Consider the following 18161-nt stretch of genomic DNA (forward strand, 5'->3'; position numbering starts at 1 on the left):
CCCGATTTTTTTTCTTTCAGAGAGAGGATTTTCCATTTCCAACTTTAATAGCGGGGCCCCCAGTTCATTTATCTTTAATTTTTGAAACGGGGGCGCGTAATTCATAAGCGTCAACTTCTTCGCTCGCCCGCCACGTCCACGACACTTCATTTGTGCATTAAAATTCCTTGAAGACGGTTATTAGTGATTGATGTAACGAACTGTCATATTAATCACCGAAGTTTTCACATTTTATGATTCCCTTCTATGTTAATACTATCTTTATGATCTCTGTTAATGTTTTATGTCCCCTAATTTCAATTATAAATCAAGGCCGGTTTCATGTTTTTGTTGGTATTTGCTGAACCCAGTGTCAGCTTTTAACATTTTATGCCTGTATGGCCCCCCTCCCACCCATTCCCCCCCCCCCCCCCTACCGCTCAGCGTCTCCCTAGACGCGCGCCATGAAATATTCATGGAGTTGGGAAGGAGTCCAGGTTGACCAACTCTTTTTTTTGTGTGTGTTTTTTCCAGCTCAGAAACTGGAGCGTCTTCGCAAGGAGCGGCAGAACCAGATCAAGTGTAAAAACGTCCAGTGGAAGGAGCGCAACACCAGTCATTCGGGTAACGGAGACGCTACTTGCGGTGGGGGTCGGGTCGGGGTGGGGGAGGCGAGTAATTTGGAGTGCTGGGGCGCTCGCCGTGACTGCAGCGTTGTACGCTGCGGCGAACGGAGCATACAGTCTTTGTAGAATGCGCTAAATCAATGAACAATCAATATCGGGCAAAACAGAATTAGGGGAGCTCAGGCCCTCCCCTGTAACAGAATGGAGCAGTACCGCTGAATAATGCGGTAAGTTTACGGAGAATTACATTCATGGGAAACAAATACCGGAACCCTCCCAAATTGGCTGGCAATTTATTCGGGAACGTGAGGGGCGGCCAACTCCAGTCCTCAAGGACCACCAGGTTTTAAGGATACCCCTGCTTCAGCCCAGGTGGCTCAGTCATTCTGGCTGAGCCACTGATTGAGCCACCTGTGCTGAAGCAGGGATATCCTTAAATCCTGATCTGTTGGTGGCCCTTGAGGATTCATTACCCACGGAGACTGAGGACAGGTACAATAGGTATTTGTAATTTTTTGAATGTGCAATTGTTCTGTATTTTTACATTTTCAAATAAAATAGTAGACAATTCTACGACAGGGGTGCGAAAACTGGGGGCTGGGGAGGTAATTAATCTTTTTTGGGAGGGGTGCAGCGCTTACAGAGGCTTACCTGGTCTCTGGCGGCTTCTGGCGACGCATCACCATGGCAACGCGGCGTCAAATGATGTCGTGACGTCAGAAGACGCCGGAGAACTGAAAAGTTAGCGCACCCCTGTTCCACGACACACTTTTATACGGTAATTGTAACTAAGACTGTCTCAATCCGATGTCTGCAGTATATACAACGATACAACCATGGGTGACCAATAAACACCCCACAACAGGATGGGGAAATCGATAAGGAAATACAATGCAGTAAACTCAGTAGATATCTTTAATCTTTAACAGAAGGCTGGGCATCATTTTAGAAAGGAAAAGTGTACAGGGATAGACCAAATAAGTAAACATGGGAAGGGTAATTATCCAGGAACAAATGTATTTCCCCTTTTTGCGATTTGCACGAGTGGCGCACACAGTGCTGGTGACTGATCTGGATGGCGTATACCCTAAATAAAGGAAATCATATCTATACTGCACCTTCAGCCGATAACCTATGTTATGCTTCGTTAGGAAAATGTAATCCCCCTGGAAGTAAGATGTTTCCGTTATTTACTTCCGGTGTAAGAATGAATAGTTGTCTGTTCTTCGGGTCACCCGGTAACTCCGTGTTTTCTCTTTGGCCAATTCTTTGTTATTTATTTGGCTAGCGTAATTATTACAAAGAGATTAGGTCAAAATTGTATTAAAAAAAAAAAAAAAACTCACAGCAACAAAATCCACAACAGAAAATACAAAAAAGAAACCTCTTTGCCCCTGTATTTATGCGTATATAACAGTTACAAACAGTCTTATTACAAAGAGATTAAGTAAAGGTTAAAAAAACAAGAAAAAACCTTAAACGTGTGAATACATTATATAAAAATGCTTATACTTTTCAGTTTTTGTTATGGTATTTAACACAAACTGTCTCATTGGCCCTGGGAGGGACTGTCCCCTTAACCATGTCGCTGCCATTAGTGCACTTTGCCCCTAGGAGGGACTGACCCCTTAACCATGTAACTGCCATTAGTACACTTTGTCCCTAGGAGGGACTGACCCCTTAACCATGTCACTGCCATTAGTACACTTTGCCCCTAGGAGGGACTGTCCCCTTAACCATGTCGCTGCCATTAGTACACTTTGCCCCTAGGAGGGACTGTCCCCTTAACCATGTCGCTGCCATTACTACACTTTGCCCCTAGGAGGGACTGTCCCCTTAACCATGTCGCTGCCATTAGTACACTTTGCCCCTAGGAGGGACTGTCCCCTTAACCATGTCGCTGCCATTAGTACACTTTGCCCCTAGGAGGGACTGTCCCCTTAACCATGTCGCTGCCATTAGTACACTTTGCCCCTAGGAGGGACTGTCCCTTTAACCATGTCACTGCCATTAGTACACTTTGCCCCTAGGAGGGACTGACCCCTTAACCCTGTCACTGCCATTAGTACACTTTGCCCCTAGGAGGGACTGACCCCTGACCGTTTATATATGTGAAAGGGGAGCGTTTGAAATGTTTTTATTATTTATTTATAAAATGTTTCAGCAGGATAAAAATACACTGAAAGTTACCTCTCGTTTTAAAGCACAACATAAAAAACTGACAACGTAGTTAGCGGGCTGTGAGTGAGAGGTTTCCCGTGTTAATGAGTAGTAAAGACAAGTGAGACAGAGAGGAGGCGGGTCAGAGTAGAGCGGAAGTGACTCATCGGTGAGCTCATGCGCATTGTGTTCCGTGTTCCCCGCAGCCGAGGAGCTGAGCTCGCTGTTTGACAAGAAGAACTTCAAGGAGAAAGTGGAGAACTCGGGCAGGCAGTCCATGCTCTCTGTGCGTCTGGAGCAGTGTCCTCTGCAGCTCAACAACCCTTTCAATGAGTACTCCAAGTTTGACGGCAAGGTGAGACCGATTTAGACCTTCCAGAGTGTTTATAGCTGGTTAATAGCTTTAGTGTAGGTTGGGTTGTCTTTGTACAGAGCTTTCCAAACCTCACAAGTCTCTTCTTCACCTGTGCATAGCTTTCCAAACCTCACAGGTCTCTTCTTCACATGTACAGAGCTTCCAAACCTCACAGGTCTCTTCTTCACATGTACAGAGCTTCCCAAACCTCACAGGTCTCCTCTTCACATGTACAGAGCTTCCAAACCTCAAAGGTATTTTCTTCACATGTACAGAGCTTCCAAACCTCACAGGTCTCTTCTTCACATGTACAGCGCTTCCAAACCTCACAGGTCTCTTCTTCACATGTACAGCGCTTCCAAACCTCACAGGTATTTTCTTCACATGTACAGAGCTTCCAAACCTCACAGGTCCCTTCTTCACATGTACAGAACTTCCCAAACCTGTTATATGTATCTCTGGCACTGCCAGGGTTAACCCCCTCCCCCTCCGTCTTAGCCAATTAATGCGCTCCCACAGTCCCGCGCCTGGAAGCGTGGGGTGCGGCATAATTCATGAGCGCTAATTGCTCAGCTGTTAATTTTCATAAGTGTTGATAGTAGCAGTTGGTTAAATGAAGCCCCTCTATAAAGTGCACCTGGGGAAATCCTCCATCAGGCCCGAAGTGCAAATGAATATGAATGCTGCGGCAATTAACACTCGCTGCTTAATGTCTTTTTAGCTGCATTTTGGGACGGGCGGCCCTTTAAATACCTTCTCCCCACGCTGCTCGTGCTCTGCGCGCCGTTCAGATCGCGATGAACGAGCGCCTCCGAGGCATTGAAATGCCGGAGATGGACACGTTGGCGCGGGCGCCCGTTAGCTTAATTCCCACCAACGCCAATTAGAAGCGCGGCTCCGTTTTTAAGCCATTCGCTTCCAGCCCCGAGGTGGCTTTGCTAAAGGGACCACGTTAAGCAGGAGTGGCCACCAACAGGGCAGGTTTTCAGGATATCCCTGCTTCAGCACAGGTGGCTCAATCAGTGGTTTGGTCTTTGAGTGAGCCACTTTAGTAATAACTTTAGAAAGGTGATTTGAAAATAGTGAGTTATTTATATAAAAAAAAATGTATCTATTATATTTTAGATTGTAAGCTCTATGGGTCAAGGATCACCTTCCCAGTGTCTCAGTTTGTCTGAACATATATGTGCAGTTTTGTCGCACAGTGTTCCTGTCCCTCCTCCTGCGTTGTACTGCGATGCGGAGTACGTTGGTGCCATGCAGATAAAAGATGATGATCATTATTTCCGCCTGATATTTCTATTTCCACAGCTCTAACTAGAAACGTAGTCTTAGGTATACACACATTTACCCTTTCACTGCCGTAGGAGCCAGCGAGGCAAAGTGATTAAGGCCAAATAATAAAATGCATCGTTCTATAATGATGCTGAGCATCTCTTTGCCTGTTCTCGTAACCCCTGTGATTGTGTAATTAGGGTGTTAACGTAGACTGTAGTGGCCAAGGGTTTAACCACTAAATAAATGAATATTTGGTATCTCTAAGCCAAAGAAACTCCAGGAAGCCAGAGCTGTCAAAACACTTCCGATACTCAGTACAGCTTTATACAGCGGTTCGTTCCTCTTACCTGCTCCCCTTAATTTGAGAATCGCCTTCGCCCGGCAATCAACTCCGACAATCCCACACCCCGGCAAAATCAATCAGGGTCGAAGAGTGCCGTTCTAATTTGACAGACAAGAGGAGAAATGGAAGAAATGTCATGTGTGATTGTGGGACGCAGCAATGCGGAACCAGGGAAAAGGCCGATTATCTCCCAAACGAGGCCGCAGAAATGGGGCTGGTGACCATGAATAATTCTCTTGTTTGGTGCCATTTTTGCTGCTGTGGCAAATCTTTCATTCAACGCCCAGCCCCAAATTGAAATAGAACCGGTTTCCAATAGTAATTAACTGAAGTATATCGGGAGGCTATTATTCATATTCAAGTAACCTTTTAATAGCGGAGTATTTAAACTCCCCTGCAGGTAATGGCTTTTTAAAAAAAAGGCTCCCCTAACGAGGCGAATTGTAACGAGCTTTAATAACGCAGAACAACGTCAAAATTAAGAATCATTGGTGTTCCCCGCCCCCAAAAAACATGAAATAAAAAGAATAGAAGATGTATCGGGGTCACTTGGCTTTCCAGGGAAGATTAAAGCTCTTGCTTGGGCTGTTAAACATTAGCAATGATCGCAAAGAGATGTTCGTGCTGGAAAAATGAATGTCGCCATTGTTTAAGATGCTGACAAATGACCGATCGGATGGGGGCCTTGCTAATGCCTGTTAGGGGACCCCCACCTTCTGTTGGTTAAAGGGCAATTTGGGAACATTCCGACCTGCGAGAAAAGGGACACAGTATTCAGGAGAAAGGAACACGGTGACGCAAACGCTGGATGCTGGGAAAGCGCGTTGCAGCTGGTATTTCAGGTTGTGGGACCGACCTCAAATCTGACTTTAATAAAGGAATGTAGGGACGTTGTTCGAGTCGAAATATGGATTACCCAGGCTGTACAGATGGATTTAAAGTATACTGGCAGCTAACTGCAGCATGGTAACGGGGTGGAGACAGGGGTGCTCTACTGCAGCCCTCAAGCCCTCCCGCCCCCCCAAACAGGTCAGGTTTTCAGGATATACCAAAGCGGGGATATCCTGAAAACCTGACCTGTTGGGGGAGAGAGGTGGGGGGGCTTGAGGACTGGAGTCGAGCCCCCTGGGTTGAGAGGCCTTTTAAATAGAGCGGAGAGACCCCCTCCCCCCTTCTCTCCGCATGCTGTTTTTTTCTCTCTGTCTAGATAAACCCGTTTCAGACAATTACACGCAGACGGCCTCACAAAGGGCCCGTTCTCGCAAACCTTTCATCAGCAGAGCTTGGCAGTAATTGTACATACGCAAACTTGTAATTTTCCTGAAGGATCTGACACCGACAGAATTAAAAAAGAAGGGGCCCCCCCTCCCCCAAGGCAAGCTCATGACAAATTAACAAGCGTCCAAAGGGAAAGCGGCAAGCTGGGGCGTGCCAGAAACCCCCCAGATGGGGATAAAGAAACCCGGCATTTGAAACTGTCACGGCACCGGAGCCCGAGCAGCCCACGGACAAATTAATCACATATTGTCAAAGGCAAAAGTTGCATCAAATTAACACATCGGATTCCAGCATATTAATACTCGCGGCTTTTCACCGGAGTGTGAGGGGGGGGAGGGAGGAATGGCAAGAGGCAATTAAACCGCCTGGCAGGAAGGGGGTGTTTTTCCCCCCCCGGCAGCTGCAAAACGGGGCCAAGAATTGGATGCAAACGGGATAGAAATCCGCCAGCCTTTCAGTTTGCCGGCGTATTCAGTGTTCCCATCCCTTCGAAAATTCTGCGCGGTTTTGGTGGCGAGATTATTTTAGAAATTCATTTGTATTTAAGGATGGGAGATGAGATTTCTCGGGCAGTTTCCCGGCAGGAAGAGGTGGGGGCGGAAGTTTGTGCTTCTACAGGTCCCCAAGCCAGCGGCATTCACCCTGTTATTCCGCGTCACACAGTGGACAAGCTGCAGGCAAAGATTCTGGGTAATGAGCACACTGCCTGCGTCACTTTTAGCTTCGGCCCCATTTTGTGCGTGGATTTCCCCGGCCTTTTGCGGCCGCGTAACACCGTTTGTACGGCGCAGCCTGAGATAGCGACGTGCAGAATCACTGGCCCCGCTCAGAGACAGCTATTATCTGCTGTTGGTCTCATCAGTTTGAGCGCGCGCAGCGATTCTGCGCATGCAGCGTGGCAGTGGGTACAGAGCAGACACGAGTAGGCTACAGCAGGCAAATGCAGCCCCATGTTGGCTCGCATTGAGCTAGTGACACTGTAACCTGAAATGTACGGGACTTTGTGGCTTTCTATATCTCCCCCTTTTTCATTGCGTTGCCCCAACAATTGTACGCAGCGCTTTACCAACGAGACTTTAGATGAAGAGGAGTTTGATTACAGTAAAGGAAGAAGTAACAGAAGAGGATGGTGACTGGGAAAGACTGCTTTAGTCCAGTGAGCTGTAGGAAATTCAGGTTGCAGAGGGCTTAGCGGGGGAGGTTGGACATGGGGAGGGGGGAGGTTGGACATGGGAGAAGGGGGAGGTTGGACATGGGGGAGGGGGGAGGTTGGACATGGGGGAAGGGGGAGATGGGGGAGGGGGGAGGTTGGACATGGAGGGGGGAGGTGGACATGGGGGAGAGGGGAGGTTGGACATGTGGGAGGTTGGACATGGGGGAGGGGAGAGGTTGGACATGGGGGAGGGGGAGGTTGGACATGGGGGAGGGGAGAGGTTAGACATGGGGGTGGTGGGGGTTGGACATGGGGGCGGTGGTGGAGGTTGGGCATGGGGGGGAGGGTGGAGTGGGGGGATACAAAAGGAGGTTTGGACATGGAGGGGGGAGTAGGTTGGATATTGGGGGAGGGGGGAGTAGGTTGTACATGGGGGGAGGAGGTTGTACATGGGGGAGGAGGATGGATATGAGGGGGGAGGTTGGACATGAGGGGGTGGGAGAGGTTGTACATGGGGAGGGGGGAGGTTGTGGATAGGGGATGAGGGAGGTTGGACATGGGGGTGGGGGTGATGTTGGACATGGGGAGGAGGGTGGGAGGTTGGACACGGGGAGGGATGGGGGAGGTTGAACATGGGGGGCAGGGGGGGAGTGGGGGAGGTTAAACATGGGGGAGGTTTAACATGGGGGGGTGGGGGGAGGTTGGACATGGGGGAGGTGAGGTGGGGGAGGTTAAACATGGGGGGGTGGGGGGAGGTTGGACATGGGGGAGGATGAGGTGGGGAGGTTGGACATGAGGGGATGGGGGGAGGTTGGACATGAGGGGGAGGGGGGAGGTTGGACATGAGGGGGAGGGGGGAGGTTGGACATGGGGGAGGGGGGAGATGGGGGGGGGGGGTTGGACATGGGGGAGGGGGGAGGTTGGACATGGGGAGGGGGGAGGTTGGACATGGGGGAGGGGGGAGGTTGGACATGGGGGAGGGGGGAGATGGGGAAGGGGGGAGGTTGGACATGGGGGAGGGGGAGGTTGGACATGGGGGAGGGGGGAGGTTGGACATGGGGGAGGTTGGACATGGGGAGGGGAGGAGTTGGACATGGGGGAGGGGAGAGGTTAGACATGGGGGTGGTGGGGGTTGGACATGGGGGCGGTGGTGGAGGTTGGGCATGGGGGGGAGGGTGGAGTGGGGGAGGTTGGACATGGGGGGGGGGTGGAGTGGGGGAGGTTGGACATGGGGGGAGGTTGGAGTGGGGGGATACAAAAGGAGGTTTGGACATGGAGGGGGGGAGTAGGTTGGATATTGGGGGGGGGAGTAGGTTGGACATGGGGGGGAGGAGGTTGTACATGGGGGAGGAGGATGGATATGGGGGGAGGTTGGACATGAGGGGGGGGGAGAGGTTGTACATGGGGAGGGGGGAGGTTGTGGATAGGGGATGAGGGAGGTTGGACATGGGGGTGGGGGTGATGTTGGACATGGGGAGGAGGGTGGGAGGTTGGACATGGGGAGGTTGGACATGGGGGGGAGGGGGGAGGGGGGGAGGTTAAACATGGGGGAGGTTAAACATGGGGGGGTGGGGGGAGGTTGGACATGGGGGAGGATGAGGTGGGGGAGGTTAAACATGGGGGGGTGGGGGGAGGTTGGACATGGGGGAGGATGAGGTGGGGGAGGTTGGACATGAGGGGGATGGGGGGAGGTTGGACATGGGGGGAGGGGCTAGGGGGGAGGTTGGACATGAGGGGGAGGGGGAGGTTGGACATGGGGGAGGGGGGAGATGGGGGGGGGGGTGGTGGGGGAGGGGGAGGTTGGACATGGGGGAGGGGGGAGGTTGGACATGGGGGAGGGGGGAGGTTGGACATGGGGGAGGTTGGACATGGGGGAGGGGAGAGGTTGGACATGGGGGAGGGGAGAGGTTGGACATGGGGAGGGGGGAGGTTGGACATGGGGGAGGGGAGAGGTTAGACATGGGGGTGGTGGGGGTTGGACATGGGGGCGGTGGTGGAGGTTGGGCATGGGGGGGAGGGTGGAGTGGGGGAGGTTGGACATGGGGGGGGTGGAGTGGGGAAGGGTGGAGTGGGGGGATACAAAAGGAGGTTTGGACATGGAGGGGGGAGTAGGTTGGATATTGGGGGGGGGGAGTAGGTTGGACATGGGGGGGAGGAGGTTATACATGGGGGAGGAGGATGGATATGGGGGGGAGGTTGGACATGAGGTAGGTGGGAGAGGTTGTACATGGGGAGGGGGGAGGTTGTGGATAGGGGATGAGGGAGGTTGTACATGGGGGTGGGGGTGATGTTGGACATGGGGAGGAGGGTGGGAGGTTGGACATGGGGAGGGGGATGGGGGAGGTTGGACATGGGGGGGAGGGGGGAGTGGGGGAGGTTAAACATGGGGGGGGTGGGGGGAGGTTGGACATGGGGGAGAATGAGGTGGGGGAGGTTGGACATGAGGGGGATGGGGGGAGGTTGGACATGGGGGGGAGGGGCTAGGGGGGAGGTTGGACATGAGGGGGATGGGGGAAGGTTGGACATGGGGAGGGTGAGGTGGGGGAGGTTGGACATGGGGAGGGTGAGGTGGGGGAGGTTGGGGATGGGGGGAGGGGGAGGTTGGACATGGGGGAGGGGGAAGGCAGCATCCGTAAATCTGATCTCATTAGTAGGGTGAAAGAGACCCAGTTTCCATTCATCTCTTCCTGGCCAGAGTCCATGCGTATAAGAAAAACTAAAGGCAACATTTGCACCTGATTTAGACCTTGTAACATATCCGCCCAAATAATGTGCTGAATTCGGTCTCCCATCATATTTACTTCATTGTTTCATGTGAACAATTCGTTCTTTAGTAACTTTCTTTGGGCTCTATGAAATTCATTATCTAGTTGTACTACGCTTTTAACTGTATTGCTAATTATGGTGTCATCATTACAAACACATCCCTGTCATTAGGTCACTTTGCTCCTATGTGGGACTGACCCTTTAACCCATTACACACGTCCCTGTCATTAGGTCACTTTGCTCCTATGTGGGACTGACCCTTTATCCCATTAAACACGTCCCTGTCATTAGGTCACTTTGCTCCTACGTGGGACTGACCCTTTAACCCATTACACACATCCCTGTCATTAGGTCACTTTGCTCCTATGTGGGACTGACCCTTTAACCATTAAACACGTCCCTGTCATTAGGTCACTTTGCTCCTATGTGGGACTGACCCTTTAACCATTAAACACGTCCCTGTCATTAGGTCACTTTGCTCCTATGTGGGACTGACCCTTTAACCATTAAACACGTCCCTGTCATTAGGTCACTTTGCTCCTATGTGGGACTGACCCTTTAACCCATTAAACAAGTCACTGTCATTATGTCACTGGGTCCCTGGATGAGATGGGCCCTTTGAAGGGATGCCTGTGTGTAATGCATCCTGTATGTTCTATCTTCTCTCCAATCCTCCCCCGTAATGGAATATTAATAGGGAGGGACATCTTTTCTCCAGCAGCTGGGCCTAGAACCCATCTGATACTGCACCTGTGCCGGCCGGACCTGCACCCTGAGGTCCGCTCACCTTCTTCCTCAGGCCTCACTCGCTCCTCTCGCCAACATGGTGAGAAGGAGCAGCTCAGTGAGTAAAGACACTGACTGGCACTGAGTGTGAAGCAGGAGAAGGAGCGGCTCAGTGAGTAAAGACACTGACTGGCACTGAGTGTGAAGCAGGAGAAGGAGCGGCTCAGTGAGTAAAGACACTGACTGGCACTGAGTGTGAAGCAGGAGAAGGAGCGCCTCAGTGAGTAAAGACACTGACTGGCACTGAGTGTGAAGCAGGAGAAGGAGCGGCTCAGTGAGTAAAGACACTGACTGGCACTGAGTGTGAAGCAGGGGAGCCTGGTTCACTTCCCGGTGTCGGCTCCTTGTGACCTTGGGCAAGTCACTTTATATATCATTTGCCTCAGGCACCAAAAGCATACGTAAAGCTAGCAGCGCTATACAAGAACATATTATTATTATTATTATGATGATGATTTGCACAACGCCAGCGATTTACTTATGGAACCTGCCTCTACTAGCTGGCAGCCAAAGAGTTAACCCGTGTGATGCCAGGTGACTGCATTACATTGTACAGTATATATATATATATACATATACATATATATATATATATATATCTCTTTGTCGCAGGACTTGGAAACTGTATAACATATTGTAACTATGAATAAGATTGTTATTGTCCTATATTTATGCAGCGGTATATGTCGAGTGTTGCTGGGACCGTCGCTGCCCTTCTGAGCTTGCACTGTAGGGACGCTAAAGTGGCGAGGAGGTCATGGGATTCACCCCCTTCACAAGCCGTCTTCTTACCACGAAGCTATCGCTTCGGCTGCTAAATGCCTCCCTGAATGTTTCCACCACCCAGTAACCGTCTACAGAGGTGCGCAAACTGGGGGGGGGAGGGGGCGCGGCTGTTAGAGGCCCCGCGCTTCACTGAAGGCATTTCAAATAAATGCCGGGGGTGGTGCGAGGCATCTGTAACTTAACTTACCTTGCCATCCAGCGACGCGTCGCCATGGCAAACTGGCGTCAAATGCCGCCGCGAGGTCACGTGTTGCCGTGGCAACGCAACATCACATGACCCTGCGGCGTCATTTGATGCCGAAGCCGAACGTAGGGGGGGAAAGCAGGCAGGGGGGCGCAGGGAAAAAAGTTTGCGCTCCCTTGGTCTAGGACATTTAGTTGCGGCCGTTTTTCCGCAAGCAAATGGCCGCCGGTGTTTAGCCGCTTCTCACCCCGCTGCTGGGACATTCCACTGCCGGCCACCTTCCCGCTATGGCAAGTCACCAACCTTAAACCTCACCCTTAATCGCCCCGGATGTTAACCCCTAATCCGAACACCACCCCTACCCTAAAAACCTTAACCCCTAACCACTAAAACCCCTAACGTTATCCTCCTACCCTAACCCACAAACCCCTAAAGTTATCCCCACACCCTAACTGCTGAACCCCTAAAGTTATCCCCACACCCTAACTGCTGAACCCCTAAAATTATCCCCACACCCTAACTACTGAACCCCTAAAGTTATCCCCACACCCTAACTGCTAAACCCCCAAAGTTATCCCCCTACTCTAACTGCTAAAATCCCTACAGTTAAGCCCCTACCCTAAAACTTTCCTTCTCGGCGGAGCGACTGCGGCAGAGAGATCCCCTGCGACTAAACGCCGGCGGTGAGGTGGGCGCAGCAGGACGGCACCGACCATAATTTCTGTTTCCGCCCAATAAAGTCTGTCATAAGAGAAAACCAGAATGTCCCCAACACGTCCTCACAGAATGAGAGCAGAACCGCGGCCGGGCCCCGTTAGAGGAGTAGTATTCATGTTGGGATTGGATTGTGTATCTATTCATGGTTAGTGGACCAATTTGAACCAATTTCACCTATCACTGCCATTCATTCACTTTGGGCCGGGGAGGGAGCTCGCCTTCACTGTGCGCAGACCGGCAAAGCGTCTTAGGCATCTTGTTTATTGCTGGTAAATTGAATTCAAAAGCATCATGTCCGCACGATTGCTTCTCAGGAAGAGGTAATGTATGAGGATATTGCCATTTATTTCCAAGAGCCCCCGGCGTATTCCCCAGCGCAGTGCGGCGCCGTGTCAAAGGCTGATTACAGGATAAATGGGAGGGCTGGCATATTGTATAAACCAGGGGTGGCCAACTGCAGTCCTCAAGGGCCACCCACAGGTCAGGTTGTAAGGATATCCCTGCTTCAGCACAGGGGGCTCAATCAGTCTTCGACTGAGCCGCCTGTGCTGAAGCAGGGATAGTAACCGGAGAAGAAAAGAAACCCAATATGTAAGCCCCCAATCCCTGAGCATGGGGGGTGTGTGAGGGAATTAAAATAAATCTTTATTTAGAACAACTGATAAAATAATGGGCTGTAAAATAAACAGAACAATGGCGCCTGTGTGGAACCAATAAAAGTGAAGTGACTCCGGTTAGGGAAATAAATCCCTCTGACTGTGTATCAATTGTACACACTGTGCCCAGGTGTATGACTCCGATAAGCCCACTACCCAGGAAACATGAATTACAGAAGGGTATGAATGGCCCCCATGGATAAACTGGCCAGAGCTAGTCTGGGTGTAGCACAGTTCCCAATAATATATATATATATATATATATATATATATATATATATATATATATATATATATATTATAGCCACCACATCCTGGAAATATTGAAAAATAGGTCAGTCACGGTGATGGGAGCTGGTAGTGAATCACTAGTATGACAATACCTACTGTATGGGCACGCGGTAACCTGTCAGTTAATAAAGTGGTAACGTAGAGTACCTATTACAGTGTGCAAGCTGAGAACGTGAGAGGCAGATCTGTGCATGCACTAGTAACCCATAGGACAGCTGGGAGATAATTGTGGCATTGTTGCGGTTCCCAAACGCCGAGGGGAAACCAGAACACACGATACACTGTGTTAGGTAGTATGAAGGAAGTGTTCAATCGGATAAACACTTCACTAATTAGCATACCGGCGGTATACCCAGGTAATGTAAAAGCACCAGGGAGTAGTCCATAAAACTCCCCAGAAGGAACTCCTAAATATAAATGAGCAATCTGCACCCAGATAACCCCAGGGTAGGGTTATTGTACTGTGGGTAACAATGCTGTACACTTTTCCCCTTAGGAAGCAGGGGCTGCGCCTGCTCGTCGGATCAGATGGCAGCTGTTTGTGATGTGCTGGAGCAGGACTGCGCAGATGCTCCCGTGTGGGGACCCATGTACTGCGGGCACAATGGGAAGCCCTGCGCGCGCACGGAAAGGGGGACCTCCCCTTCCTAAGGGGAACAGTTTATTAGCACCAAGTCTGTAGTGTTAGGCTTGTCCTATAGTAGGTGCGGGCGCGCGTGCCTGTGCAAACGCGCGTGAACATGACGCACGCTTTTTGTGTGTATGCTGTGAGCGAAGGTACTGTGTGTGTGTGTGTATGCTGTGAGCGAAGGTACTGTGTGTGTGTGTATGTGTGTGTATGCTGTGAGCGAAGGTACTGTGTGTGTGTGTGTGTGTGTGTGTGTGTATGCTGTGAGCGAAGGTACTGTGTGTGTGTGTGTGTGTGTGTGTGTGTATGCTGTGAGCGAAGGTACTGTGTGTGTGTGTGTGTGTGTGTGTATGTGTATGCTGTGAGCGTAGGTACTGTGTATGTATGTGTGTGTGTGTGTGTGTGTGTATATGCTGTGAGCGAAGGTACTGTGTGTGTGTGTGTGTGTGTGTGTGTGTGTATGCTGTGAGCGAAGGTACTGTGTGTGTGTGTGTGTGTGTGTGTGTGTGTATGCTGTGAGCGAAGGTACTGTGTGTGTGTGTGTGTGTGTATGCTGTGTGTGTATGCTGTGAGCGAAGGTACTGTGTGTGTGTGTATGCTGTGAGCGAAGGTACTTAGTGTGTGTGTATGTGTGTGTATGTGTGTGTGTGTGTATGCTCTGAGCGAAGGTAGTGTGTGTGTGTGTGTGTGTGTATGCTGTGAGCGAAGGTAGTGTGTGTGTGTGTGTGTGTGTGTGTGTGTGTGTGTGTGTGTGTGTGTGTGTGTGTGTGTGTGTGTGTGTGTGTGTGTGTGTGTGTGTGCTGTGAGCGAAGGTACTGTGTATGTGTGTGTGTGTGTGTATATGCTGTGAGCGAAGGTACTGTGTGTGTGTGTGTGTGTGTGTGTGTGTATGTGTGTGTATAGATTGTGTGAGTTGTCCTATGGGTTACTAGTGCATGCACAGATCTGCCTCGTTCTCAGCTTGCACACTGTATTAGGCCTCGGGCATGGGCTGAGGCGCGCTGCTGCTTGGCACTGAGCTCCTGCAGCCGCAATGAGAGCGGCTTTAGCAGGGGCTCGCGCACGCGTCCGCACGCTTGGGGAAGCGTGTGTGTGACGGTGTTTTGAAATTTCCCCGCTTGCCGGAGCGCAGGGCCGGTCATGTGAGCAGTTCGCCCACTGAGGGCGAACCAGCTCCGTGACGTCACTGGCCCGCCCACTGATGGCGCGCTGTGTAAGGCCAGGGAAAGCACTGCTTTCCCTGAGCCGCAGCGCGCCTCAGCACTGTTTGGGGCACTATGTCCCAGGCCTAAGGTACTCTACATTACCACTTTATTAACTGACAGGTTACCGCGTGCCCATACAGTAGGTATTATCATACTAGTGATTCTCTACCAGCTCCCATCACCGTGACTGACCTATTTTTCTATAGTTCCAGGATGTGGTGGCTATCTTATACTATACTATATATATATATTATACTATACCCACCTACTCACAGGGACTCACAGATCTTTATTGGGAACTGTGCTACACCCAGACTAGCTCTGGGCAGTTTATCCATGGGGGCCATTCATACCCTTTTGTAATTCATGTTTCCTGGGTAGTGGGCTTATCTGAGTCATACACCTGGGCACAGTGTGTACAATTGACACACAGTCAGAGGGATTTATTTCCCTAACCGGAGTCACTTTGCTCCGATGGTTCCACACAGGCGCCATTGTTCTGTTTATTTTACAGCCCATTATTTTATCAGTTGTTCTAAATAAAGATTTATTTTAATTCCCTCACACACCCCCCATGCTCAGTGATTGGGTGCTTACATATTGGGGTTCTTTTCCTCTCCAGTTATTCCAGTTCCTCTGCCCCAAAAGCACCCTCACGTTCTCATTATTACACCATTACTATAAGCTGTATCGGGGGTTCCTCTCTAGTTCTGCTGAAGCAGGGATATCCTTTAACCCTGATCTGTTGGCGCCCCCTAAGGGCTGGGGTTGGCCGCCCTGGGATAAACCTTCTTGGAGTGTGTGGGACTCATTAAAAGTCAAATATGTCTGTTATTTGGGATGACTTCTAAGGCCGAGTCCCCAGTCTTCACTGTAGCAGGCGCGCCCGGCGGGGGGGTCGGCGCGTGCACAGCGCTACACCACGATCTGCGGTCTGGGGGGAGAGGGAAGGTTTGCGACAGGAGGGGGCGTGGCTGTGGGTTTGCAGGAGCGTGGCCATGACGTCCCACGGCTGGTTCGCCCTTATTGGCTGAACCGCCGGCGGGGGCGTGGCCACGCCCCCATCGCAGATGTCAAGGTCAAATTCTCCTGCCTCCCTGAAAACCTGTCGCGCACCGCTGGGGAAAGGTGCGCGACAAGGTAGGGACTGGGACCGGCCGGACTGGGGGGCGGGGCTTGATAGCACAGCGCACGCCGAGCCGTGCGCTGTGGCGGTGACTGGGACCGCAGCCTAAATCTTTGAAAAGACCATTGGCAGCGGCTTCGATGTGACCCGCCGGCCGTGTGGTTTCCTTTCCCCGCCGCTCAGCGTTACACGGGCGCGGGGTCGGAGGGGGGAATTCAGAAGCAATGTTTGAACGATCTGGCGTCTCCTGTGTTTGGCTGGTAACCGGCAGCGAGAGGGAGAAGTGGGACAGCCCTTTGTGGAAGCGCAGAGACGGCTTGATCCGAGCGGTGGGGTTTTCTGCGCCTCGTTCTTTCCTTGTTGTTTTTATTATCTTTGCTAGGTAATTAACTGCTACATTAGAAGAGAGGCTGGAATAAAACATGACCGCATTACTGTCGCCTGGGGTGGATGTTGTAGAGATGATTGCAATGGAGATGAAGCATTTTCTCACGGCGTCTTCTGCTTACTGGAGCCTTTATTTTAGGGCCCGCCAACTCTAGTCCTCAAGGGCCACCAACAGGTCAGGTTTTCAGGATGTCCCTTCTTTAGCTCACCTGTGCTGAAGCGGGGATATCCTAGAAACCTGGCCGCCCCTGCTTTAAGCCTCCTGGCCTGGTAATTGCGTATTGGGTTGGGCGCTGAGTGACACAGAGAGGTCCCCTCCACATTTGCAGTCCAGCATTGTAATTATTAACACATTATTTGATCAGCCTGAGAAATATTAATGCCCTGACGTGCTAGCCTAACAGGAGATAATATATAGATATATATATATAGATATATATAGATAAGATATAGGTAATACTACCTAATTATTTATACACCTGATTCTAATTATCCCCTTTAATTTAGCTGATACGACCAGGGTTTTACTTACTTTTGCACAATGCTTGACTCTTAATTAACAATAATAACAGCATGTTCTTGTATAGCGCTGCTGGTTTTTTACGTAGCGCTTTGCAGAGACATTTTGCAGGCACAGTCCCTGCCCCGTGGAGCTTACAATCTATGTGTTTGGGGCCTAAGGCACAGGGAGATAAAGTGACTTGCCCAAGGTCACAAGGAGCCGACACCGGGAATTGAACCAGGCTCCCCTGCTTCACACTCAGTGCCAGTCAGTGTCTCTACTCACTTACTCTTTACTCATTGTTTGTCTAATAATTCATACATCATTTTGTTACAAACTACATGGAATTGGTTAATATAAACCCCATTGGATATTTAAGACAAGATTGGTTTTGATTCAAAAAGGTTATCTGGGAAAACTATGGAATTTACGTAATTATCATTGGGGTTCACAAACGTTTTCTCGCCACTGTACCAGCGCTAAATATCCTACCTATAAATGGTAAAATGAGTGATAAATGCTTATTTAAATTGTGTAAATATAGTAATAAACTAAGTGAAAATGTAAACGATAATTATAATTGATCACCACATAAATAAATGTTTCAACCTATGATGTATATATTCCGTATAACGCAGATTGCCCAATGTTTGTGACTGTTTGTGCTTGTGTCAAATGAGTTATAGAATTGTGTTACATATGGGATATTATACAATAGAAAGATAAATAAATGCTGCACACTAATAAAAAATCAAAAGGGGATACAACTACCGGTGCTCCTGGTTCAGGATTGTCTGTGTCAACCCTGCATCTATGGCACTATGTCACTTGATAAAGACCACTATGGTCGAAACGTTGTGTTGGCTCAATAAATGCGTTTGGATATTCTAAATCCGTTGTTCCCTGTGTTCCTTTTATCATATTATACAATAGAACAGACAGAATAGAAGAAAGA

The 18161-nt window shown here is 50.2% G+C and overlaps 1 protein-coding gene across 2 annotated transcripts in view; it reads left to right on the forward strand.

Annotated features, from left to right (window-relative positions):
* Positions 1-18161, forward strand: part of MAPKAP1 (MAPK associated protein 1) — a 172963-nt gene that overhangs the window by 44163 nt on the left and 110639 nt on the right. For both annotated transcript variants that reach the window (XM_075579403.1, XM_075579404.1), the window contains exons 3-4: positions 514-603; positions 2972-3120. In XM_075579403.1, coding sequence (XP_075435518.1) covers positions 514-603; positions 2972-3120 — 239 coding nt within the window. The remainder of the gene's footprint in view (positions 1-513; positions 604-2971; positions 3121-18161) is intronic.

Source organism: Ascaphus truei, chromosome 21, assembly GCF_040206685.1.
Source record: "Ascaphus truei isolate aAscTru1 chromosome 21, aAscTru1.hap1, whole genome shotgun sequence".
In the NCBI taxonomy this organism is placed as follows: domain Eukaryota; kingdom Metazoa; phylum Chordata; class Amphibia; order Anura; family Ascaphidae; genus Ascaphus; species Ascaphus truei.